The following is a 27,332-nucleotide window of genomic DNA, read 5'->3' as shown; positions in this document are numbered from 1 at the left end:
GTGGCCTAGTAGAAAGAGCACGGCCTAGGAGTCAGAGGACCTGGGCTCTAATCCTGGCTCTGCCACTTGCCTGCTGTGTGACCATGGGCATGTCACTTAATGTCTCTGTGCCTCAGTTTTATCATCTGTAAAATTGGGATTTAATACACATTCTCCCTTCCTCTTAGATTGTGAGCCTCATGTGAGACAAGGACTGTGTCCAACCAGACTAATAACAATAACAACAAATGTGGTATTTAAGTACTCATGTGCCAAGCACTGTTCTGAGCACTGGGGTAGATGCAAGGCAATCATATCGGACACAGTCCCTGTTCCACACGGGTCGGTTTGTACTCCTATTTTATGGATGAGGCAACTGTGGCACAGAGAAGTGAAGTGACTGCCCAAGATTGCATGGCAGACAAGTGGCGGAGCCGGGATTAGAATCCACATCCTGTTCCTCAACCCCAATGTTTGGTATAATGTGTGCACAGTAAACACTCAAATATGACTGGCACATAGTAAGCATGTAATAATTGGCATAATTATTGTTATTGCATAAAATGCCAGAAATACCATTTCCCACACTAAAAATCAGCCTGTAGAAAAGCTGCTTCTGAGAACTATCTGTAGTTGAGCAGTTCTGGGTCAGGATCTCCATAGCTCCCCTATCCAGGTTAAGCTGCTTGCTGGGTAGTGTAAATGTTGTGGCCAAGGAATGGATGAAAAGGCAGTTTATGACAGTCCATGTTCAATTATTTGTGCTAATTAGGGTGGACAGTATGGAACAGTAGATAATGGGAAAGCTGTGGGACTGCTGTATTCTGTATACTGTAGATTGTAAGCTCCTGGAGGTCAGGAATCATGTCTACCAACTCTTTTGAATTATACTTTCGCAAACTCTTAGTACAGTGCTCTGCACACAGGAAGTGCTCATTAAATATCAGTGCCTGATTGGTTGGTTGATTGGAGGGTAGCTGGGAGAGAAGGACACCCTAGGGCTTTTTTGGGTGACAGATCATCATCATCATCAATTGTATTTATTGAGTGCTTACTGTGTGCAGAGCACTGTACTAAGCGCTTGGGAAGTACAAGTTGGTAACATATAGAGGCAGTCCCTACCCAGCAGTGGGCTCACAGTCTAAAAGGGGGGAGACAGAGAACAAAACCAAACATACTAACAAAATAAAATAAATAGAATAGATATGTACAAGTAAAATAAATAAATAAATCAATAGAGTAATAAATATGTACAAACATATATACATATATACAGGTGCTGTGGGGAAGGGAAGGAGGTACGATGGGGGGATGGAAAGGGGGATGAGGTGGAGAGGAAGGAAGGGGCTCAGTCTGGGAAGGCCTCCTGGAGGAGGTGAGCTCTCAGTAGGGCCTTGAAGGGAGGAAGAGAGCTAGCTTGGCGGATGGGCAGAGGGAGAGCATTCCAGGCCCGGGGGATGACGTGGGCCGGGGGTCGATGGCGGGACAGGCGAGAACGAGGTACGGTGAGGAGAACGAGGACAGATGTGGTGGAGGATTAATTCATTCATTCAATCGTATTTATTGAGTGCTTACTGTGTGCAGGGCACTGTACTAAACGCTTGGGAAGTACAAGTTGGCAACATAGAGAGACGGTCGCTACCCAACAATGTGCTCACAGTCTAGAAGGTGGAGACAGACAACAAAAAAAACTTGTAGACAGTTGTCAAGTCATCAGAACAAATAGAATTAAAGCTAAATGTGCATCATTAACAAAATAAATAGAATAGTAAATATGTACAAGTAAAATAGAGTGATAAATCTGTATAAACATATATACAGGTGCTGTGGGGAGGGGAAGGAGGTAGGGTAGGGGGGAAGGGGAATAGGAGAGGAAAAAGGGGGCTCAGTATGGGAAGGCCTCCTGGAGGAGGTGAGCTCTCAGTAGGGCTTTGAAGGGAGGAAGAGAGCTAGCTTGACAGATGTGTGGAGGGAGGGCATTCCGGGCCAGGGGGATGACGTGGTCAGGGGGTCGACGGCGGGACAGAGCTCCTCAGAATGGGAGCTCGAGGAAACTCGGGGTTGCGTGGGGTTTATCTCCAAAGACTTGAGTGTATAGATGTCCACCCCAGTGCTTAGTATAGTGCTGGCACATAGTAAACACTTAACAGATACCATCATTATTATTATATCCGTAGTTCTAGGGAGACTTCATTTTTGTTGAAAATCAGAGGAAAGCTGAGCTAGGTCGCAGGAGGGATAGAATACGCAAACACTGCCGGTGAACTGCCAGTGAACCTTTTATGCTAAGTGGAAAAGGAGAGGTTTTTATGCAGTAATGGTGTGCTTATTCCTACACTTTCCCACCTCTTTCAGCCGTGAGAAATGAGGATGAATTGGCACCAAACTTACAGTTCCAAGTCTTGTGCCGCCCCCAATGGGCATTTGGTAAAGGATCTTGGCAGTCGAACGAGGGGAGTAAGCATCCTCTGTGAGATGCATTCCTGAAGTTTAAGGTTAAGTGCTTAATACTGTGCTCTGTAAATAGTAGGTGCTCCGTCGATATGATTGATTGATGAGTAGTACTGCTGACCCTGATTCTCCTGCTGGGAGAAGAAGCCAGCCCCTCAGTGCTTATGTGCTTGCTCTCTCCTTCCCAGGCTTGATTGAGGCTCTTATCTATGGACCTTGCCCGCACCTGCTGAAATGGAAAAACCTCACCATGTCCAGCAGCACCTGCTAGCCACTTAAGCGCTCCATGCCTCAGTTTCCCCACTGTAAATTAGGTATAATAATACATGAACCCTACCTTGCAGGGGTATTGAGAGGTGTAAATAACTAGCTAGTGAAAGGTGCCTTGGTAATAAAAGCACCACATAGACACACATTGGAGAAGCAGTGTGATGTGGTGGATAGAGCACTGGCTTGGGAGTCAGAAAATCATGGGTTCTAATCCCGGCTCTGTCACTTGTCTGCTGTGTGACATTGGGCAAGACACTTCACTTCTCTGGGCCTCAGGTCCCTCATCTGTGAAATGGGGATTGACACTGTGAGCCCTGTGTGGGACAGGGACTGTGTCCAACCTGAATCGCCTGCATCCACCCCAGTGCTTAGTACAGTGCCTGGCACACAGTAAGCGCTTAACAAATACCATCAATGTGGCCAACCCAGCCACCTTGCAGATGAAAGGAGCAGCCCAGCTGGGGTACATGAACCCCGGCGGGTATTGAGGTGTCTCTAGTCCTGAGCGGATTTGGGATTTTCATGAAGGAAGACGGTGTAAATGTTTTAAAGAGGGGTGAGAGATGTGTCCATGGAGTCACTATGGGTTGGAAATGACTCGATAGCATAAGACAATATAAGAGAGAGGATCAGGGTTGGAAAAGCCAGTGGGTCTTAATGGGTCATGAGTCCTGGGGCCACACAAGGTTGGTACAAAGCCAAATGCACCCCAGCTTGGACAGGACTTGGGCAACTCTACCTTCCAGAAGGGAGTCTCCAGTCACTTCATGTTTGGGCTGAACAATTCTGGTTAGGCACCGAGGTGTCCCATCTTAGACCAGGGCAGGTGAGCGTTGGCAGGAGCCAGATTTGGTGCTTCAGTCAGGTAGCCCTCCCCTTATGCCTAGGGTTACAGTACCCTAGGCTGCCCTAAAGTCCTCTGTCCACTGGGAAGCCCCGGGAATGATTCCTTGCTTAGATTTTGCAGGAAAAAGCAGTTTTAGGAGGCAAGGGCATAGTTGGCCACAGGATTCCCATTGAGAGCACCCTGGTGGGAAGGTCAGCTCTGCTAGTGGGAGGGAGAGAATGTATGCAGAGGATAAACCAAGGGACTGAGAGGAAAAAAAGCAGAAGAAAAGACCAGAATCAAGGGGCCAACTTGGGGAGGGGCGTCCTGCTGTAAGGAGCTTTAACTTAATGGGGAAAGAGGGCAGTTGGTAACAGCTGGTAATGGCAGTGAGGAAGTCAAGAATAGGTTCAAAGCAGCAGGAGGATGTGACAGAATTACTCTTGCTTAGCCCAGACACTGCGTTAGAAGGCCTTTTCCTGACAGGGAAGTAGTCTAGATTGGCAGCTCCTAAATTTTTCTCCGGTGACCTCTGCTGATATCTGATCAAACCCTCCAGGCCTTTTCTCATTGTTTATACTTACATTCTCTTTCCTTCAGCCCTTGGTCAGAGTGCCTTTATCTCCCCCAAATCTCCAGGCTCTTTCCCTGTCCAACCCCCAACAAATAACCACTCTGTTCTTTTCCTTCCTCTGTGCTCCTCCCATCCCTTTCTCCTGATCCTTTTCAGGCAGCAGAGCCCAGACCATTGCACTTCCTGTGCCTAGGACCCCCACGTAAGTGACAGAGGTCTGTAGGAGTTCCTTTAGTCTCAGTTTGGGAAATGTGTTTTCTTTTATCAAGTTGGAAAGGGGTGACCCATTTGAAACAGGTGTACTCAAAGCTTTTGACAAGTTCTTGAGTGCCGTTATGGGAGAATGATCCAAAAAAACCCAAGGTATTTTTCTGAATATGAATAATGACAACAGTATAACAAAGGAAGACTGTTTAGAATGATCTTTTGGAGTCTGAGTTTTAGTGCTATGAGTAGTTGGGACCGCAACAAATGTGGAGAAAGTCAGGCAAAAAGCCTAAATGAGCTCCTAGGAGACTTATTGTAAGCTGACCTCATTCATTCAAGATAACTTGTCTTTGTTGAGGTACAATTCCAGCAGCAAACTGCCCAGACAGTTTATTTCCCCAGGCAGTCACCAGTGGCTGAAGAAAGGAGTCTGGTGGTCAGGAATTATTGCCACAAGCAGGAAGTGTTTAATGGGTTCCATTTACTTTTAGTTGAAAAAGGCAAAACAATGTTTACATCCGAAAGAGAAAATGAACAGGACTGTTCACCAGTTCATTTCACTTTCAGCGGAAACCATTTCACTTTTAGCGAAGCATGGTGATTGTAGATTATTTAAAGGGTTCAGTGAGGCATGCGTTTGGGGGTTCACCAAACAAAAGACCCACCACTCAATGAGCTGATGACACATGCTAATTATATGGGAAAAAGAGATGGCTGAATTAATGCAGCAGAGAGCTGCAGTGACATTTGTTCTGTAAATACTTGTTAATGACCGACAGTCTTTTTGTTCAGATTCAGTACATTGTTACCAATAACGTCCTTCCGGAAGGCAAGGTGCTAATGAAAAATTGGTTTCCCTAATTCCTGAAAGGGGCATATTTTGGAAAGCAGTGTGATTTTGCTAGAGCGTAACAGGGTTAGAATGCTCTAACCTAGCCACAGTTTTTAGGTACATGTTGTTTATGGGTCACTAAATAGCCATTTGCCATAGCGTACAAAGAGTAAAACTCATCTCCAGAAAGTCCTTAGGGGACGCTCTGGCCTAAATTTTGACAATCAAAAGTTATTGGATGGTGATGTCTGTTTCAAATGCATCTTTGCAATCCTGGCTTGTTAAACCTGGGAATGACTGGAATCCGATTTCCAGGGAAATCTTTAAAAAGGTGTCAGACCCTGCTGCCTTTCTGTTGCATTACAGAAAGCTGTTACTTATATAACTTCCTGTAATTTACCAGCAGGGTCTGCTTAGTGAGGGCTGCCAGGTTAGACAATGTAGGAGTCCTTCCTTTCTTTCAAAAGAAGGATTGAATTCCACACTTTGCTCTCTGGGCTCTTGTTTGTTCAGTGACCTGAAATGGAAATGTGACTTGAAAAAATAATAATCATCATCATCATCCTTGTTTCAGAAGATGGGGAATTCTTATGCTGGCCAGCTGAAGACCACCCGTTTTGAAGAAGTGTTACACAACTCCATTGAAGCCTCCCTGCGGTCCAACAGTTTGGTTCCCCGACCGGTTTTTTCTCAGTTATACCTGGAAGCTGAACAGCAGCTTTCTTCCCTGGAAGGTAGGAGATTCACTTCGATTTCATTTATGAGCAATCCCTGGAGTTGTAGGGTGAGGAATTCTTTCCTTGATGCTTTTCATTTGTTCTTCTGTGGACAGCAATTAGACCAGTATTTCTGGCACAGTTGAAAATGAAGAGTTGAAGTTCGCCTTGCCAGAAATCTTTACCTAGTGATTTTTTGGTGGGAGGGATTGCAAAAAGGCAGGATTATTGTCAAATTAAGAAAAAGAAAAAGGGAGAATCATTAATTTGACCACATACGCAGTCAGGTCATAGAGCCATGGGCTAGCATTTGTCATTTTGTGTATGTGTGCTGTGAGTTTTTTTTAAATTTCATTTAGACTGATAAAAACATTTTTAACATTCTGGGCATGTGGGTACATCTCTCCAAATAACTCAGGGGGATGAGTCAGAGGCAACCTAGAAAGAATAAAAAAAATTATTTGCACCTGAAACAGATTGGAAACCTACTAAAAGATTGCAGCAATTCTTTGCCTCATGAAAAACGTGATGTTTTGCTATTGAATGGATTTTGTAATTATTTAGGGAATTAAGCAGTGCTGTAAGAAAAAAGAATTCCTCTGGGCAGGGACTATGTCTACCAACCCTGTTGTATTGGACTCTCCCAAGCACTTCACACAGTGCTCTGCACACATTAAGTGCTCAATGGATAAATGCAATTTATTGAAGTATTTCCCACCCTGCTTCAGTGTAAAATCATAGTCTAGTGTTTTCCTGCCATAAGTAATTCCAAAGCAAAAGATGGAATGAGACAGTTCTAATCAACAGCCGCTGAAACAGTATAAAAAAATGGAGACTGAAATGCATTACAATTTAATCAATTACCATCACAGTAACTGGGGAGGCTCCACTCTGTGTGCGTATGTGTGTGTGTGTGTGTGTGTGTGTATGTGTGTATTAATAATGGCATTTATTAAGCACTTACTATTTGCAAAGCACCGTTCTAAGCACTGGGGAGGTTACAAGGTGATCAGGTTGTCCCACAGGGGGCTCACAGTTTTAATCCCCATTTTACAAATGAGGTAACTGAGGCACAGAGAAGTTAAGTGACTTGCCCAAAGTCACACAGCTGACAAATGGCGGAGCCGGGATTTGAACCCATGACCTCTGCCTCCAAAGCCCAGGCTCTTTCCACTGAGCCACGCTGCTTCTCTGTACAAATTTACTTGTACAAATTTAAGGAACTGGAGATTCTTTTTCTTACTGACCTCAATTCCACAGATAGTATTTTTGGATGCCTGTCAAGTAAATTGGATATTTTTTCTTTTAAATCTCAATTATTCATACTTACAATGTGATGAATGCCATAGTATAATGGATCAACACCAGGTATACTTGAGAAATAGAAATGTAATAATAACAATAACATAGACATTCCATCAAGAATGACTCCTAGATATAGTTATTTTAGCCTATAGCTGCTTCATCAGGTTAATTAAATTTAGTTACCTTAAGGGTAGAACCTGGGAAATATTTAAGCCAGAGAAGGAGCAGTTGGTATTTTTAAAATTCAGCTGTTAGTCAATGGTATTTAGAAGCAGCTTGGCCTAGTGGACATAGCACAGGTCTGATAGAGGACCTGGGTTCTAATGCTGCTTTACCACATTGGAATATATATATATATATATATATATATATATATATATATATATATATATATATATATCTGGCTGGTATAAATGTGATGGTTTGAATAAGGAAGCCTGTCTCTGTGAGCCCATTGTTGGGTAGGGACTGTCTCTATATGTTGCCGATTTGTGCTTCCCAAGTGCTTAGTACAGTGCTCTGCACACAGTAAGCGCTCAATAAATATGATTGAATGAATGAATGGTCACTATGGAATTTACCAAATGTGAGGTGAAAAGGAAAATGTACAGAGAAGCAGCTTGGCTGAGTGGAAAGAGCCCAGGCTTTGGAGTTAGCGGTCATGGGTTTGAATCCCAGCTCCGTCACATGTCTGCTGTGTGACCTTGGGCAAGTCACTTAACTTCTGAGCCTCAGTTGCCTCATCTGGAAAATGGGGATTAGAACTGGGAGCCCCACGTGGGACAACCTGATCACCTTGTATCCCCCCAGTGCTTAGAACAGTGCTTTGCACATAGTAAGCGCTTAACAAATGCCATTATTATTATTATGTCTGCCTTGTGACCTTTGGCAAATCACTTAACTTCTCTGTGCCTCAGTTTCCAACCCCGTGTGGGACATGGACTATGTTCAACCTGATTAACTTGTTTCTAGTGTCTGGCATATAGTGAGCACTTTTCAAATACTTGGAAAATATACTGAGGGATTACTGTGAGTAGAACACTGTACTAAGCACTTCATCTGGAGCCTTTTATTCAAATAATTGCAATAAGTTTCACGTGGTAAGAATGAAAAACCACTTCATTCTGGAAAATTCTGCACTAAGGTTTTAAATGACAACCTGCATTGCCTTAGATTTTATGTTATGTTATGTTTAGTTAGAAGAAGCACTGAGCAAAAATTGATTGGGACCATGGGTTTTCTCAGTAATCTCCATGCTGAAATGAATAATGGGCCCAGGATTCAACGGGCCTGGGCCTTAGAGATCAGGGAAGGGGTTATTAAATATTAAAAAAAAAATTAAAAGTAAGATGCCAAGTATGGATCATTACAACCTTCTCATGCCTAGAGTCACCAGCCCTAACTCCCTAGGGATGCTGATGAATGTGGACAAAGGGGTGAATGTTTGTAGGCTGATCAGTCAATCGATCAGATTTATAGAGCGCTTATGGTGTGCAGAGCACTGTACTTAGCGCTTGGGAGAGTACAATGTAACAGAATTGGTACATGCTCACAATAGTGGCATCCTTTGGACATTAAGCTCATTGTGGTCAGGGAATATGCCTGTTTGTTTATTGTGATATTGTACTTTTCCAACACTTAGTACAGTGCTCTTCATGCAGTAAGCCTTCAGTAAACATGATTGAATGTTTATTGAAAAGCCAAGCAAATTCATCATCACCATCATTTGTTGCACTAGGGGGACATTTCTTAGAATTGAAGTTTTTGAATTTTGGCATACTTTAAAAATTGGCTAGCCCAGATGTCCTGATAGTATTAAAAATAATAATTATGGCATTTGTTAAGCACTTAATGTGGGCCAAGCACTGTTCTAAGCTCTGGGGTAGATACAAGGTAATCAGGTTGTCCCACATGGGGCTCACAGTCTTAATCCCCATTTGACAGATGAGGTAACTGAGGCACAGAGAAGTTAAGTGACTTGCCCAAGGTCACACAGCAGACAAGTGGCAGAGCTGCGATTAGAACCCACGTCCTCTGACTCCTAAGCCTGTGATCTTGCCACTAGGCCAAGCTGCTTCTTTGCCCAAATTCAAGTAAGGCTTCATGCATTATTGCCTCATAAAACAGATATTCTCAAAAAGTAGAGATGGTGTCTGTAATAAAGGTTTGCACCATGGGCGTTCTTTTAAACCTGAGATGCAGACCATATTTTAAAGATTCACCTCTTGGAATGCCTTACAAAGTACTAGGAAGAAACTCGAAGGATTATCAGTCAAGGAATCGAGATCCCTTAAGATTTTGACCTTACAGGGCGCCTATATCTGCTTGAAATGCTTTGGGAAAGAGTAGGTTTTCAAGGTCAGCTTTGTGGTTTACAATTTACATTCCTTTGGTGTTAAATGTCTAGCATTTTTGCTGCCAGATGTCAGTTGACTAGTTCAACCTACACTTTGGTATGAAAACCAGGGTCAGATTGTCTCTTTGCCTTTTCTCATTTTTTTTTTCAGTTAAATTGGCACCAGAAATTGGTTAGTGCTATGTTGTTTTGAATGTCTTTATCCTTATGGCGTGGAGGGGAGAGCAGCAGCCTTTTGTGTCATGTTTATGTCGGCTTTTGCAAAACCACTTAAAGCTCAAGCCACTGTTTTCTGCACCATAAAAACTCTGTGCAGACCAGGTTGCTTAAATCTCATCTTGTTTTGTCTGTTGCTGTGGGGCTGCCTCTTATCTCTTTGCTCTCCTTCCTCAAGCAATAACATTAAAGATTATTTTTATTGCCATGGTACTGGTATGCTAAATACCCCTTTGCTCCATTAACATTTTATTTTTTTGTTACTGTGATTTAGCAGTGGGCTTGTTACTGCAGGATAAACCGTTTTTCTTTGTTCTTTGAATTAGGAACTTTTCCTCCCACTGGCATCAAAAAGCACCAAGCATTCTCTTTTTTTGACTTTATGCAAATATACATATCAAAGTACAATTTATGAAACACACCAAATAATGAGGAATCCCAAATTCACAATAAAAAAAGAAAGCAAGTGTTTTCCTGGCTACAGTTTAAATATAATGTAAATGTAAGATGAAAATATAAGACTGAGGAGTTTAGCAATGTGAAGGACTCTTGACCTTTGAATTTAAAGACAAACGTACAACTTCACTCAACAACATGGGAAATAGTGGAAAAAAAAAACAAACAAACCAAAAACATCTTACCAGGACAAGCTAGTGAATGAGTTTTGTCCTGTAATGGATCAAGGTAAAAAAGCTAAAACTTGTTGCTAGCTAACTAACTGGTCCTATCAAAGACCTTGGAATGTCTGATGGGGGACCTTTGACCCTTATTCTTGCTTTTTAACTGACTGGCTTGACTACTTCCCTGACTTTCACAGGCTTGAAAACCCCCTCCTTTGAGAATATTCTCCTCTGAGAATATTGTGATTCCGAATTCTTTCTACTTTCAGGTTTGCAAAGCAACATGGATAAATTTGCTATTAAAGATGATAAAATTGTTTAAGATTAGGTCTAGTTGAATTCCAGGGCAGTTCTGCTCTTATTATTGTGTTTATTTTACAACCTGGATTGCATCTTCATGCTACAACCATTCTCAGCCATTCTGGTGAGGAAACTATAATTTCGTCTTTTTTTTTTAAAAAAAGAAAAAGTAGTAGTTTCCTCTTTACTTTCCCCTTTGGGCAGTGTGTGAAAGAGTCAGCAGAAAAAAACCAGAGTTTCACCTTTCCACTTCTCACTTTCTGCTTCCCCCAAGTGTCACTGAATAGCGGAAAGAGCTGCTTCAACTCACAAAGTTGGCACAAAGAAAAGGCAGTAAAAGCTTTATTTGGGCAATGTCAAGGATCCCATGTCCAAAAGATGACTTCTTTCCAAGATCAAGGGCCAGTGACTAGTTAGGATTCTTGGCTTCTCATGTTGCTCATTTGAACGGAATGCATTAATATTAATAATAATAATTTTTAAGTGCTTACTAGGTGCCAGACACTGTACTAAGTGCTGGGGTGGATACAAGCAAATCAGGCTAGAACACAGTCCCTCTCCCATGTGGGGTTCACAGTCTGTTCCCATTTTACAAATGAAGTAACAGAGCCCCAGAGAAACGAAATGACTCACCCAAGGTCAAACAGCAGACATTCTCCTTCAGTGTTGGTCTCCTTGTCTTTTTTTTTCTAATCGTATTTGTTAAGTGCTTACTGTGTGTCAGGCATTGTGCCAAGTACTGGGGTAGATACAAAATAATCTGCTTGAACACAGTCTATGTCCCACATCGTGGGTCACAGCTTTAATCCCCATTCTACAGATGAGGTAACTGAGACACAGAGACATTAAGTAACTTTCCCCAGGTCACAGAGCAGGCAAGTGGTGGAGCCGGGATTGGAACCCAGGTCTTCAGGCTACTGTGCTATTTCTCATGTCTTTGGTCTAATGTCCAGTTCGTGTTGGGCTTGAGATTGGCATCAACCCCCTTCCCGTCTCCTTTGGCCTTGCTCTGAATGATCATATTTAGTGGTTTGCTCAGAGGATCCCAAATCTTCTTGTGACAGGTGAGTTCTACCCTCTCACTGATTCCCTTTGAAAGTACCAGAGTGGATGAAGCATGATCCTGGGAGTCAGAAGGACCTGGATTCTAATCCCGGTTCCGCCACTTCTCTGCTCTGTGACCTTGGGCAAATCACTTCACTTCTCTGGGCTTCAGTTCCCTCATCTTTTTATTAAGAGTGCAAGCCCCATGTAGGACAAGTAATATGGCCAACCTGATTAGCTTGTATCTACCCCACTGCTTAGAACAGTGCCTGGTGCATAGTAAGTGATTAACAAGTACCATTATTATTATTATTATTATTGTTATTATTACTATGAGAGAATAGCCCAGTCTCTCCCAGTGACAGGGCAAATGGAGAAACAGGTGGGCATGTAGACCTTTTGGGTGCATGGATAAAGAGAAGGTAGGGAGCCAGGAAAAGCTCTCTGAAGAAATGTTTGCAGAAGCATAATATTCGAGAGCTTCCTAGAAAATCCTGCATTATATATGTCCCTGGGAGAGTACAATAGAATAAGTAGACAGTCTTCCTCCTCTCAAGGAGGTTATAGTCTAGCAGGAGAGAAAGACACCAAAATAGATGAAAAGAAAGGAAGGTAACTGAGTATGAGGAAATGCACATAAGTGGTTGAGGGTTGGAATTCATTCATTCATTCATTCAATCAATCGTATTTATTGAGCGCTTACTGTATGCAGAGCACTGTACTAAGCGCTTGGGAAGTACAAGTTGGCAACATATAGAGATGGTCCCTACCCAACAGTGGGCTCACAGTCTAGAAGGGGGAGACAGAGAACAAAACAAAACATATTAACAAAATAAAATAAATAGAATGAATATGTACAAATAAAATAGAGTAATAAATACGTACAAACATATATACATATACACAGGTGCCGTGGGGAGGGGAAGGAGGTAAGGCGGGGGGGGGGGGGGGGATGGAGGGGGGAGGAGGGGGAGAGGAAGGAGGGGGCTCAGTCTGGGAATGAGATCCTAAATACTTTAAGGGATGGGGCTTAATTCATTGATGAGAAAGTAGGGTGGGAGGATGAGAGTTTAGTTGGGGAAGGTTTCTTGGAGGAGGTAAGATTTTTTGTAGGGCTTTCAAGATCAGAAGAATGCTGGTCTGTTTGATGTTAAGTGGGAGGGTGTTCTAAGCAGGAAGGAGAGTGTGAACAAGGGGTTGACAGTGGAAAAGAAGCAGTGTGGCTTGCAGAGAAGGCATAGACCTGGGAGACAGAAGGACCTGCGTTCTAATCCTGGCTCTGCCACTTGTCTGATAGTGTGACCACGGGCAAGTCACTTCACGTCTTTCTGCCTCAGTTTCCTCATCAGTAAAGTGAGGATTAAATCCCACTCCCTCCTACCTAGACTGTGATCCCCATGCGAGACAGGGACTGTATTCAAATTTGATACCTTTGTATCTACCCCATTGCTTAGAATAGTGCTTGGCACATAGTAAGTGCTTAATAAATACCATAAAAAAAAGAGATGAGAGGGACAGCGTAGATTGGTATTAGAGTGAAGTTGTGGATTGGGTTGCAGAGGAAGAGGACTGAGGATAGGTAAGGGGGAGAGAGCTGATTGAGTGTCTTAAGAGTAAGCCTCTGGTTACCCCTGGGGATTGTATTTGCTAAACCCTTTTGGAAATACCTAGGGCATCTCTCTGCAACTTATTGACAATATGTTCTACCTCGATGGAGGCTAGAATAGGATTAGTATTGATAGTATTATTTTTCTTTTTTACTTAGGTGAATCTCATCTTTATCCATATGAGACTATAGACATTAGTCAAGTTAAAATTTTCTATTGTTGAGATAGAAATCTTATAGTTATGTGACTGACAGGTAACTATAATAATAATAAATGTGATACTTGTGAAGTACTTACTTTGTGCCAAGCACTGCACCATGCACTGGTTTAGATTCAAGATAATCAGGTCAGTTGCAGTCCCTGTCTCACATGGCACTCACAGTCTGAGGAAGGAGTTGGGGAAGCAGTGTGGCTTAGTGGAAAGAGTCTGGGCTTGGGAGTTGGAGGACATGGGTTCTAATCCTGGCTCTGCCACTTGTCACTGTCTGCAAAATGGGGATTAAGTGTGTGAGCCCCACGTGGGACAAACTGATTACCTTATATCTACCTCAGCGCTTAGAACAGTGCTTTGCACATAGTAAGTGCTCAACAAATACCATTATTATTATTATGACTCTTTCCAGTAGGGCACACTACTTTGAAGTATCAAATAGCAGAAGGCACTGCCTCCTTAAATGAAGCCAATCTGTAAGGCATCTCCACTTCCTTAAGGTCAATCAGAGGTATTTACTGAACACTTATCATGTACAGAGCACTGTACTGAGCACATGGTAGAGCTCAAAATAACAGAGTTGGCAGACAAATTCCCTTACCCTTCATTTTCTGTAGCTCTTTTATTCTCAAAGCTCTCTCTCATTAATGATCTCATTTTTTCCCTCACAGCAACTCTGTGAGGTAGGTAGGGAAGACAGACATTATTATACCCATTTTTCAGATGAGGAAACTGAGGTACAGAGAAGTTAAATAATTTGTCTACAGTCACATGGCAGATTAGTGTCAGAACTTGGACTTGAACTCTGGTCCTCTGACTCGTAAACTGGCTCCCTGCCACTTCCCCATGCTGCGTCCCCCGGAACCTTCCAGGTTATGATAACTTACTTCATATGTCATATCTCTGGCCCTCTGCTTCTTTCCCCTTCTCTTTCTGAGATCCGTTGATGTCTCCCCTGCATATATTTTTGTATCATTTTTGCTTAGGGAAATAGTATGATCAACATACTTCACCACAAGAACACGTTATAAAACAAGTCTATAAACCTGCACTTACATCCTCCCAAGCACTTAGTACAGTGCTCTGAACACAGTAAGTTCTCAATAAATACAATTGATTGTCATCACTGCTATCAAAGTATGAACCGACCAAGCTCATAGCAGTGGGGCTTAGTGAAAATGGCACGGGCTTGGGAGTCAGAGGTGGTTGTTCTAATCCTGGCTCCACCACTTGTCTGCTATGTGACCTTGGGCAAGTCAGTTAACTTCTCTGTGCCTCAGTTACCTCATCTGTAAAATGGGGATGAAGACTGTGACCTTCAAGTGGGACAACCTGATTACCTTGTAACTACCCCAGCTTTCAAACATGCCCACATCTCTCCCATCCTAAAAAAACCCCTCTCTTGACCCCACCTCACCTTCTAGTTATCACCCTATCTCCCTCCTACCATTCCTTTCCAAACTTCTTGAACGAGTTGTCTACACGCACTGCCTCGAATTCTTCAACTCCAACTCTCTCCTCGACCCCCTCCAGTCTGGCTTCCGTCCCCTACATTCCATGGAAACTGCCCTCTCAAAGGTCACCAATGACCTCTTGCTTGCCAAATCCAACGGCTCCTACTCTGTCCTAATCCTCCTTGACCTCTCAGCTGTCTTCGACACTGTGGACCACCCCCTTCTCCTTCAGGAGGCCTTCCCAGACTGAGCCCCCTCCTTCCTCTCCCCCTCCTCCCCCTCCCCATCCCCCCAGCCTTACCTCCTTCCCCTCCCCACAGCACCTGTATATATGTTTGTATGTATTTATTACTCTATTTTATTTGTACATATTTATTCTATTTATTTTATTTTGTTAATATGTTTTGTTTTGTTGTCTGTATCCCCCTTCTAAACTGTGAGCCCACTGTTGGGTAGGGACTATCTCTATATGTTGCCAACTCGTACTTCCCAAGCACTTAGTACAGTGCTCTGCACACAATAAGTGCTCAATAAATACGAATGAATGAATGAATGAATGAACACGCTATCCAACCTTGGCTTCACAGACTCTGTCCTCTCCTGGTTCTCCTCTTATCTCTCCAGCCATTCATTCTCAGTCTCTTTTGTGGGCTCCTCCTCTCCCTCCCATCCCCGTCTCAAGAGTCAGTCCTTGGTCCCCTTCTGTTCTCTATCTACACTCACTCTCTTGGTGAACTCATTCACTCCCACGGCTTCAACTATCATCTCTACACTGATGACACCCAAATCTACATCTCTGCCCCTGCTCTCTCTCCCTCCCTTCAGGCTCATGTCTCCTCCTGCCTTCAAGACATCTGCATCTGGAGGTCTGCCTGCCATCTAAAACTTAATATGTCCAAGACTGAACTCCTTATCTTCCCTCCCAAACCCTGCCCTCTCCCTGACTTTCCCATCACTGTTGATGGCACTACCATCCTTCCCGTCTCACATGCCCACAACCTTGGTGCCATCCTTGACTCTGCTCTCTCATTCACCCCTCACATCCAATCCATCACCAAAACCTGCCGGTCTCACCTCCGCAACATCGCCAAGATCCGCCTTTTCCTCTCCATCCAAACTGCTACCCTGCTGGTTCATTCTCTCATCCTATCCCTACTGGATTACTGCATCAGCCTCCTTTCTGATCTCCCATCCTCCTGTCTCTCCCCACTTCAATCTGTACTTCACTCTGCTGCCCGGATCATCTTTGTGCAGAAATGCTCTGGGCATGTTACTCCCCTCCTCAAAAATCTCCAGTGGCTACCAATCAACCTACACATCAGGCAAAAACTCCTCACTCTTGGCTTCAAGGCTGTCCATCACCTCGCTCCCTCCTACCTCACCTCCCTTCTTTCCTTCTACAGCCCAGCCCGCACCCTCTGCTCCTCTGCCACTAACCTCCTCACTGTGCCTCATTCTCACCTGTCCCGCCATCGATCCCTGGCCCACGTCCTCCCCCTGGCCTGGAATGCCCTCCCTCTGCACATCCGCCAAGCTAGCTCTCTTCTTTCCTTCAAAGCCCTATTGAGAGCTCACTTCATCCAAGAGGCCTTCCCAGACTGAGCCCGCTCCTTCCTTTCTCCCTCCTCCTCCTCCCCATCCCCCGCCTTACCTCCTTCCCCTCCCCACAGCACCTGTATATATGTTTGTACATATTTATTACTCTATTTTACTTGTACATCTTTAGTATTCTATTTATTTTATTTTGTTAACGTGTTTTGTTTTGTTGTCTGTCTCCCCCTTCTAGACTGTGAGCCCACAGTTGGGTAGGGACCGTCTCTATATGTTGCCAACTTCTACTTCCCAACACTTAGTACAGTGCTCTGCACACAGTAAGCACTCAATAAATACAATTGAATGAATGAATGAATGATTTTAGAACAGTACCTGGCACATAGTAAGCACTTACCAAGTACCATTATCATCATCATCAAGCTCTTTGATTTGATAGTGTTCTGCTCAAGATCCATAAGCAAGAAGAGGGATGCACTGCTTAGTTCCCTGCATAGTCTCTCTTCCTAGAGAATACTGAGGAAACGACACAGGATTACAAGTAAATCGCTACTTTATGAAGAAAGAAGATAATAGTAGCAGGGACGGTATTTATTGAATGCCAACTGAATGCAATGTACCGAATCAAGCACTTTGGAAGTACAACAGAATGGTAGAGCAGAAGCACAAGACACGTTCCCTGCCCACAATCAATCAATCAATTGTATTTATTGAGCGCTTACTGTGTGCAGAGCACTGTACTAAGCACTTGGGAAGTACAAGTTGGCAACATGTAGATTCGGTTCCTACCCAACAGTGGGCTCACAGTCTAGAAGGGGGAGATAGAGAACAAAATAAAACAAATTAACGAAGTAAAATAAATAGAATAGATATGTACAAGTAAAATAGAGTAATAAATATGTCAAGCATATATACATATATATAGGTGCTGTGGGGAAGGGAAGGAGGTAAGGTGGGGGGATGGAGAGGGAGAGAAGGGGGAGAGGAAGGAGGGGGCTCAGTCTGGGAAGGCCTCCTGGAGGAGGTGAGCTCTCAGTAGGGCCTTGAAGGGAGGAAGAGAGGGACTTACACACTAATGGGGGAGACTGACCTAGAGATAAGCGCTTAGTACAGTGCTCTGCACACAGTAAGCGCTTAATAAATATGATTGAATATTTACACATAGTGAAAAGAGAATAAATATAAAATTGAATGTTCAAACAAATATATAAGCACACACACTAAAGATGTGCACAAATAAATATAAATAGAAATACAAGAAGCAACTGAAGGGTAGAAAAGATTCCTGGTACTGATAATTAATTTGGGAGAGAGCTGACTGTAGGGAGCCTCGTGGGATCTCACTGCTGGTAAAAGTTTAGCCGAAATTCCGGACAAACTGCTGAGAATATGGTTAACCACTCCTCCCCGCTCCCCCCTCCCCCACCCTCAAATCACAATGAGGTTTCAGCCTATGATTTTAGGTTTTGACCTGATAGAGGAAAAGTGCAGGGAACAGCACCAAGATCTCTGTACCATGTTGGCATTAGGAAATACATTAATTTGGCTTTTTAATCATGTGTGCTTGAGTGATGCCCAACCTGATTGGTAAAGGAGCTAGAAGACACAGACTGTCATATGTGCATGGATACACTGTCACTCTTGGATGCAATCTCACCTAAGGACCACTCTCTACATTATTCACAGACCATACAAGAGCATCTGACCCCATCCTAGATGTGGGCGCTGGCATCTGTTGAATCCTTTTGGCTCTCTTGAGACAATTATCAAGAACCTAAGATTACATCAAGATAATGGGGCAGATTTTGTCAGAATTGGAGGGGTTTTGTTTGACCCTCCTCCTCAGCCCCCACTTCCCCCCCATCACCAACTGACTAAAGTAGGTCTAAATACTTGGTCAACTTCTATGCAGCCATGCTTGAAAATGCAGTAAAGAATTTGGAAGCTGGCATCAAATGGGATTCCAATCCTCTGGAAAACTATTTTAATCTAACGGGCAGAGAGCATCATTGACAGTCTTTGAATCGCTGACATCATCATCATCATCATCAATCGTATTTATTGAGCGCTTACTGTGTGCAGAGCACTGTACTAAGCGCTTGGGAAGTACAAATTGGCAACATATAGAGACAGTCCCTACCCAACAGGGGGCTCACAGTCTAAAAGGGGGAGACAGAGAACAAAACCAAACATACTGACACAGGAGCTTCTCGATACTCTTGGCTGAGATGACTTTGAACTGCTCCTCCAAGTCAGCAAAGAACTGACAAATTGGCATTCAATCTGAAAGAGACCAAAGCTACTTACTAGTCTGCCCCTGGAAATCCTTGTCTTGTCTTACGCTGTCGAGTTGTCTCCGACCCATAGTGACACCATGGACACGTTTCGCAGACCGCCCCGCCTCCATCTGCAATTGTTCAGGTAGTGTAACCTTAGAGTTTTCTTGGTAAAAATATGGAAGTGGTTTACCATTGCCTCCTTCCACGCAGTCAACTTGAGTCTCCACCCTCGACTCTCTACCATGCCGCTGCTGCCCAGCCCGGGGGGTCTTGACCTGTAGCAGATTGCCATCCACTCGATAGCCACTGGCCAAGCTAGGAATGGAATGGGTATGCCTCTGCTTGACTCTCCCTCTCGTAGTCGAGACTGTTAGAGTACTGGAAACTCTCCAGATGTGACCCTGAGAGGGTGCTGGAAACACTACTTAAGCTTTAAATTAATTTGCTCTGCTTGTTCCCACTTTACTTGTTAACTGCCTCAATACTAAGGGTAGAGGAGAAGGCCCTTTTTTTGTCAGAGATGGATTCTGCTACTTCCAGTGCTCTGTGGAAATACCACATACTTATTGGAGAAGAAACAGGTAAGGCAGAAGCAGTGTGTTCTAGAGGAAGAAGCACAGAATGGAGAATTGGAAGTCCTGGGTTTTAATTCAGGCTCTGCCCCTTGCCTGCTGTATGAACAGGCAAGTCACTGAACTTTTGTGCTTCATATTCTCCATCTTTAAAAATGAAGATTTCATACGTATTCTCCCTCTCTCTTAGACTGTATGTCTCATGTGGGTCAGGGACTGTATTTGAACATACTGTATGTTTCTACTCCAGGTCTTAGTGCAGTCCATGGCACATAGCAAACACTTCGGAGTCAGAAGTCATGGGTTCAAATTCCGGCTCTGCCACTTGTCAGCTGGGTGACTTTGGGCAAGTCACTTCACTTCTCTGGGCCTCAGTGACCTCATCTGGAAAATGGGGATTAAGACTGTAAGCCCCCCCGTGGGACAACCTGATTACCTTGTAACCTCCCCAGCGCTTAGAACAGTGCTTTGTACATAGTAAGCACTTAACAAATACCATTAGTATTGTTATTATTATTATTACTTAAGCACCCCAGAGATTAGTACAGTGCTTGGTACATAATAAGCACTTAATGAATACCATCATCATCAACAACAATTATTATTATTATGTTCTTACAAAGAAGAATAGGTCCCTTTTCCCAGACTGTAAGCACCCAGAAAGGCTGTGCTTACAATTAACACTTGATTGATTTATAGAAGGAAGAGCTTGGGCAACATGATTTTAAAAACTTTCATTTGAGTCAGTTGTTTAAAGAAATTCTTAATCACCAAATATTTTGCCAGGAGCGGTAGTAAGTATCAAAAGTGGTCAGTCTGAGCTTTACCTCATTTTAGTTCTTCTGCCTGCTACCTAGTGAAGGTGCTAAGAATAGAGGAATGGACAAAAAACAACGAGACAGTTAGAGAATTAAAGGGCTTTGAGTGGTCCACAAACTGTACCACCTGCCCCGGAGTCACTGAGAGGAGTTTTTACTCACCCACTCACTCACCCCTACCTGAAATGAACACACATATACAAATAGTTTCTTCAGTACAAAAGAAACTATCCAGAAGACAATTTCTTGCTTCTGAGGGTAAAGGTATTGAAATCTGAGAGTCAGGAACTTGAGTTTACCACTTTCAAAAAGGTGCACCTGCTCTGTGCCTCTAATAAGTACAGCCCTTCTCACTTTTCCACCTCAATTTAGCAGGTATCAGGGCAGACAATGAGGAAGAGGAAGATGATGATGAGGGATCAGACTCAAACAGTCCTCCTAATTCTTATCAGATGAACCCACCTCCGGAAGGCTGCTGTACGACAGATGGTAAGAATTTGATGGCATTTTCAGGGGAGCAAGTTTACCTTTCATTTACCATATGCTGTGAAATGCTCGAATACCATAGATTTTCCCAACTGTTTAGTGTCCTGACAAAAGCCCACGTGCTCAAAGGGTAGGCGGCATAAGGTGACCATCTGCCCTGCTTTCCTCTCTGTAGTATTACCCATGGTTATTATTAGTCGGGAAATGATGATTCTGGAAAAGTAGGCCAAGAAGGTTGGGAAAAGCCAGTGGCTGTCAGAGAGGAAGTGGGAGAATGGGGATGGGGGTGACAAGACTGTGAGTCCGCTGTTGGGTAGGGACCATCTCTATATGTTGCCAACTTGTATTTCCCAAGCGCTTAGTACAGTGCTCTGCAACAGTAAGCACTCAGTAAATACAATTGAATGAATGAAAGGCAGTGGTGCCTAGAGGGTGGAGAAATGGACAATAGCACAGACTTGTGGAGTTGTTTAAATTGTTAGCTCAATGTGGGCAGTGAATTGTCTGTTATTGTTGTATTGTGTCCTCCCAAGCACTTAGTACAGTGCTCTGCACACAGTAAGCACTCAGTAAATCTGATCCACTGACTAGAGAATGGCGGAGACAAGAGGTGGCGGAGATATGAGACGTCATCTGGGCTGGGGTGTAGAACCTGGTAGGGGGTCAGAGGGAAGCTTAAACCTGGCAGGCAGTCAACATGGGCATGTGGTGGAACCCTTTCTTCTCTTTCTACTCCCTGAAACCTATGCCCACCCATAAAGACCCAAATTCTCTTCTCACTCTCTCCCATCCACCTCCACCCATACTTGCTAGTTTATTCTTTGTCCTTTATCTGTCCCACTACCTGTCTCTAGTCTCCTACCTCCTGTTCCAAACTATAGACCTTTTATCTTCTCACTCCTTTTTTCTCTTCTTCATTCTTCTCCCTGGAGCCATGTGATTCCTCTTCTGTTCACTTCAAACCTCTTCTGATCTCTTTTCTCAGTCTTTCTAAGCTCTGTAGGGTACCATGAAATCAATACAATTCCCCTTGTCTGGAGAATTCTCAAATGATTTGTCTTTTTTGAGGAAGCTTTTCAAAGCAACTATTCCCTTTCTCAAGTGAATTCCTACTACTGTCATCAATCATATTTATTGAACGCTTACTGTGTGCAGAGCACAGAGTACTACAGTACTACTACTGTTCCTCCTCCTACTAGTAACTGTGGGATTTGTTAAGCACTTACTAGGTGCTGAGCACTGTATACACTAATCAAATTGGAAACAGTCTCTGCTCCCCTTAGGGCTCATTATCTGAACCGGGAGGGAAAACAATTATTAAATCTCCATTTTACAGATGGAAAAACTGAGGGACCGCGAAGTGACTTGCCCGAAGTCCCACAACAGGAAAGAAATTAAAGCACCAATCCCGTCACTCCCAGGCCTAAACTCCTTCCACTAGACAAGGCTGCTTGGTGTTGGTATCCACACTGCTAGTGAAGAGGAGACAGGAGGAGGAGGGAGAAGCAGGGTGGAGTCTCTCCCCAAGCCAGCTCAGGGGCAGGATCGGATGATTAGAGTGGTGTGCTCCACATTTCCCAGGGGATTTGCTTGCACCTGGGAAGGACAGAAAAAGCCACCAGATCTGAAGTTCTGCTTCCCTCTGGAGGAGCCTCCTCAGAGGCTACCCCGTGGAAGGAGTGCCCCCCCGGACCTCTTTCCCCTTCTTACCACTGTGAGTCTGGGGACAGTACTAGTGCTCTGATCCATTCTGGGGAAGGCACAAGTGTGCCCCATGAGAGGGAGTCCTGCACAGCTCTAAGGCTGTTCCCCTAAAGCTATGCTGAACTACTGAGTGTGACACCCTCCTAGTTGCACCTAAATTATCCCCTTCCCTCCCCCACCCCTCCACAATTCCACTTTTGCTAAAGAAAAAGCACAAGACTGGTAGGAGAACTGTGAAAGAGTACTTACTGCCATGAAAATCAAAACATAATGTGTATCGAGTACCCACTGTACTCACCCTCCCTCATTCAAAACCAGAGGGAATTGTGTCAATAGAATGGGGGACTCAGAAAGCAGATTTTCCCTCCAGAAGAAGGGCAGATCATGAACCAATGTTTTAATTGGAAAAATCCAAACAACCAAATTTTCCCAGAAGCGTTTGAATTGCAGAGGGAGCCATAGACTAGCAAAATGCACATCTGCGATGAACTTCTCTATACCTGCTGCTGCTACTCTTGCAGTTTAGCATCTTAGGAAGTAGCTTTTTGTTTAGGTCATTGTGTATTTAGGACCAAGGTTGACTTTCCCTTGGTCAAGCTTGTTAAGTTACCCCTCTTCTTTCTTCTCTTCCTCCCTTTCACCCACCCCACCAATGGAGCTCATATTTTTTCTGGTTGTTAGGCTGCAATAGAAGCAGCAGGTGTGAAGCACTTTAATCAGCCTGTAAACTTCAAAGACTCGAAGGAAAGCTCACTCTGCCTTGGACCATTTTGAGTCATGCTAAGTTGAAGCTAACTCAGAGCATACTAGGGTGCAGGAACTACTTCAGTGACTCAGAATGACTGATGGAAGAAGTGTGGGTGGGTGGGGGGAGGCAATCAGAAGGCAAAAATCCAAGGCAGAAATTTACAGAAAGGAGACAAGGGGAGTGAATTGGCCCTAGGGAAGAAAATGTAAGAGAAGAAAAAGAGCTCAAAGATGAGGTGCTATAGCTGGGCTTCAAGCAGGCCTCACCCTGGGCTTCAAGGCTCTCCATCACCTCGCCCCCTCCTACCTCACCTCCCTTCTCTCCTTCTACTGCCCAGCCCGCACCCTCCGCTCCTCCACCGCTAATCTCCTCACCGTACCTCGTTCTCGCCTGTCCCGCCATCGACCCCCGGCCCACGTCATCCACCGGGCCTGGAATGCCCTCCCTCTGCCCATCCACCAAGCTAGCTCTCTTCCTCCCTTCAAGGCCCTACTGAGAGCTCACCTCCTCCAGGAGGCCTTCCCAGACTGAGCCCCTTCCTTCCTCTCCCCCTCTTTCCCCTCTCCATCCCCCCCGTCTTACCTCCTTCCCTTCCCCACAGCACCTGTATATATGTATATATGGTTGTACATATTTATTACTCTATTTATTTATTTATTTATTTATTTTACTTGTACATATCTATCCTATTTATTTTATTTTGTTAGTGTGTTTGGTTTTGTTCTCCGTCTCCCCCTTTTAGACTGTGAGCCCACTGTTGGGTAGGGACTGTCTCTATATGTTGCCAATTTGTACTTCCCAAGCACTTAGTATAGTGCTCTGCACATAGTAAGCGCTCAATAAATACGATTGATGATGATGATGATGATGATGGGAAGATAGGAGAGAAGTGGCAGAGGAATTGAGAGGTGCAGGGAGAGAGAAGGGTCTTGGAGAGAGTGAGTGAAGGCACTTACAGATTGCTGAGACGGGGAGAGTAAATAGGGTGAAGTGAGTGAGGGGAGTGGAGTGAGTAAGGACTTCCTGGGTTTGGGATCTGCATTGCATCCCCCACCAAGGTCCATGGCTCCATTTTCCAGTCTGCGCCACTACCTTTCTCTGCACTCTGTTCTCTCCATCACTAGTGTCTTCCCACCGAAGTTGGACTCTTGGTTAACTTATTTACTACAGGGTGTTGATCATTTCTGTTGTCATCCACCAACTTCCCCAGGACACACTGTGCCTTGAGCAGTGGCCTGAAGGGATCTTGCTTCGCTGGTTTTGGCTTTGACCTCTTACAATCACTGAAAGCAGAGTGACCTAGTGGAATGAACACAGACCTGGGGGTGAGAAGACCAAGGTTCTAATCTGAGCTCTGCCACTTGCCTAAAGGATAGCATTGGAGGATACCACAACTTTCTGTGCCTCAGTTTCCTCATCTGTAAAATGGAACTTTAATAATAATAAATAATAATAATAATTATGGCATTTAAGCGCTTACTATGTGCCAAGCACTGTTCTAAATGCTGGGGGTAGATACAAGGTAATCAAGTTGCCCTACATGGGGCTCACAGTTTTAATTCCCATTTTACACATGAGGTAACTGAGTTAGAGAAGTTCAGTAGCTTGCCCAAGGTCACATAGCAGACAAGTGGCAGAGCCGCACTCAGAACCCATGTCCTTTGACTCCCAATCCCGTGCTCTTTCCATTGAACCATGCTGCTACTACCTATTCTTCCTTCTATTTAATATCTAGTCTTCCTTCTGTTTAGACTATGAGTCCCATGTGGGCACTGGCTCTGATCTGATTGTATTGTATCTACCCCTGGGGTTACTACAGTATTTGACAAATAGTAAGCACTTAACAAATGCCACCGTTATTATTATTACTATTTGGCTATTGCAAAGAAGGCTAAGTTCCTCTCTTTCTAGTACTGCTGGTGTGGGAGAGAATTGGTTTTTCTGGTTCCGAGATGGTAGTCAGCCTCAGTGGAACCAGCACTTAACCTACTGGTATATCTACCAGTCGGGACTTGACTGGGCTCATCCCCAGGCTGCTTCAGTACTTTAGATGGCACATCATTTACAAATAACAAAAGTTCACTTTGGCCCAGTAGCATAGCCAAAGCCCCTGGAGAAAGGAAATACATTTTTTTTCAGACTCATTTTACTTATCACCATTCCTCTAAATCACCTGAAATACTTCTAGCTGATGATATTTATATCATCATATTAAATAGACTACTAGTTAATTTGATTCAAATCAAATTGATAGTTCAGTGCAATTTTACATTTGAATTCAATTTCATATGCTCTTTTCTTTGCAAATTACAAAGTTGTTTAGGGAACTTAGTCTAATGTAAACAAACCATCCTTTAGACTGTGAACCCCATGTGCGACAGGGGTTTTGTCCAAACTAATTCATTAGTATCTACCCCAGCACTCATTATAGTGCTTTGCACATAATAAGCACTTAAAAATACCATATTTACCTTTGAATTGAACAGAATTGGGCAGAATACTCCTTTCCACCTACCTGGTGACAAATAATCTTTTATGCTGTCTGATAACAGGACTATTTTGATGGGGTTGGAAGAAGGGTGGAGTCCTCTCTTTTTAATGAAGCAGCATGGCCTAGTGGATAGAGCACAAACCTGGAAGTCAGGAGGACCTGGGTTCTAATCACAGCTTTGCCACTGTTTTCTGTGTGATCTTGGGCAAGTCATTTCACTTCTCGGTGCCTTAGTTACCTCATCTGTAAAATGGGGATTAATTTTGTGAGCCTCATGTTTGATATGGACTGTGTCCAACTTGATTAGCTTGTGTCTACCCCAGTGCTTACAGGATGGTCTGTTTACACTAGACTAAGTTCCCTAAACAACTTAGTAATTTGCGAAGGAAATGGCATATGAAATTGAATCAATTGTAAAATTGCACTGAACTATCAATTTCAATCAGTCCTGGCATATGGTAAGCATAATGAATACCATAAAGAAGAAGCAGAAGCAGCGTGGCTCAGTGGAAAGAGCCTGGGCTTTGGAGTCAGAGGTCATGGGTTCAAACCCAGGCTCTGCCAATTGCCAGCTGTGTGACTTTGGGCAAGTCACTTCACTTCTCTGGGCCTCAGGTACCTCATCTGTAAAATGGGGATGAAGACTGAGAGCCCCCTGTGGGACAACCTGATCACCTTGTAACTTCCCCAGCACTTAGAACAGTGCTTTGCACATAGTAAGCGCTTAATAAATGCCATCATCAGCAGCAGCAGCATCATCAAAAAGTCATTAAGTTCTTGGAGAGGAGTGATTTTTAGAATTCTAGAGATCTTAAATGGCTATTGAAGATGGGTAAAAATAGGGTCGGTCTTTTGAAAACCAAGTGTAGTTTTATAGTTGTCATTTTTTGTCTGCACTAACAAGTTTCTCCATTTTTTATGGTATTTGTTAAGCACTTACTATGCATCAAACACTGTTGTAAGCACAGGCGATAGGAACAAATTAATTAGGTAGGACACAGTCCCTATCCTACAAGGGGTTCACAGTCTAAGTAGGAGGGAGAACAGGTTTCCCCATTTTACAGTTAGGAAACTGAGGAAATTGACTTGTCCAAGGTCACACAGCAAGCAATTGGCAGAGCCAGTATTAGAATTAAATGATCCATCTATCAATTTTAATGATGGTGTTTGTTAAGTGCTTACTATGTGCCAAGCACTGTTCTAAGCACTGTATTTATTGAGTGCCTACTCTGTGCAGAGCACTGTACTAAGCATTTGGGAGAGGACAATACAACAGAGTTGGTAGACATATTCCCTGCCCACAGTGGGCTCACAGCCCCTGGTCCTTCTGACTCCCACTCTATCCACTAGGCCACCCTGCTTCTCAGTTTGGTTAATCAGTCACAGCTGTAGAACAGCCTTAGGTAAGAAGGATTCAGAAGCTTAAAAATTACCTTTCCCAGTATGAGGCCGTAATCACAAATCTGGGTAGCTTTTCATCCATCAGTCATATTTATTGAGAGCTTACTGTATTAGCTTAACACTGTACTAAGCACTTGGGAGAGTAGAGTATAATGGTCAAACAGAGTTGGTAGACATGGCTGCCCACAAGGAGCACTAAACTGATCATGTTTATGACAGAGCCCAGGCATTGAATTGTTTATGAATTGAGTCAACCTGGTGAAACTGCAGGTCTCAGGAAAGAACTACCTACCCAAATGTTAGGTCCTCAGTGG

General features: G+C 43.7%; 1 protein-coding gene and 1 non-coding gene across 2 annotated transcripts in view; one reads left to right on the top strand and one right to left on the bottom strand.

Annotated features, from left to right (window-relative positions):
- GREB1 (growth regulating estrogen receptor binding 1) overlaps positions 1 to 27,332 on the top strand; it is a 116,996-nt gene that overhangs the window by 5,343 nt on the left and 84,321 nt on the right. The window contains exons 2-3 of the mRNA XM_038744455.1: positions 5,714 to 5,873; positions 20,561 to 20,677. Coding sequence (XP_038600383.1) covers positions 5,717 to 5,873; positions 20,561 to 20,677 — 274 coding nt within the window. The 5' untranslated portion in view covers positions 5,714 to 5,716. The remainder of the gene's footprint in view (positions 1 to 5,713; positions 5,874 to 20,560; positions 20,678 to 27,332) is intronic.
- LOC119938689 lies at positions 19,072 to 19,209 on the bottom strand. Its single transcript, XR_005454490.1, has one exon. It is a non-coding gene; the product is annotated as a small nucleolar RNA SNORA7 (small nucleolar RNA).

Source organism: Tachyglossus aculeatus, chromosome 1, assembly GCF_015852505.1.
Source record: "Tachyglossus aculeatus isolate mTacAcu1 chromosome 1, mTacAcu1.pri, whole genome shotgun sequence".
In the NCBI taxonomy this organism is placed as follows: domain Eukaryota; kingdom Metazoa; phylum Chordata; class Mammalia; order Monotremata; family Tachyglossidae; genus Tachyglossus; species Tachyglossus aculeatus.
The sequence above is the reverse complement of the archived record's forward strand: the minus strand, read 5'-3'. Positions and strand labels throughout refer to the sequence as shown.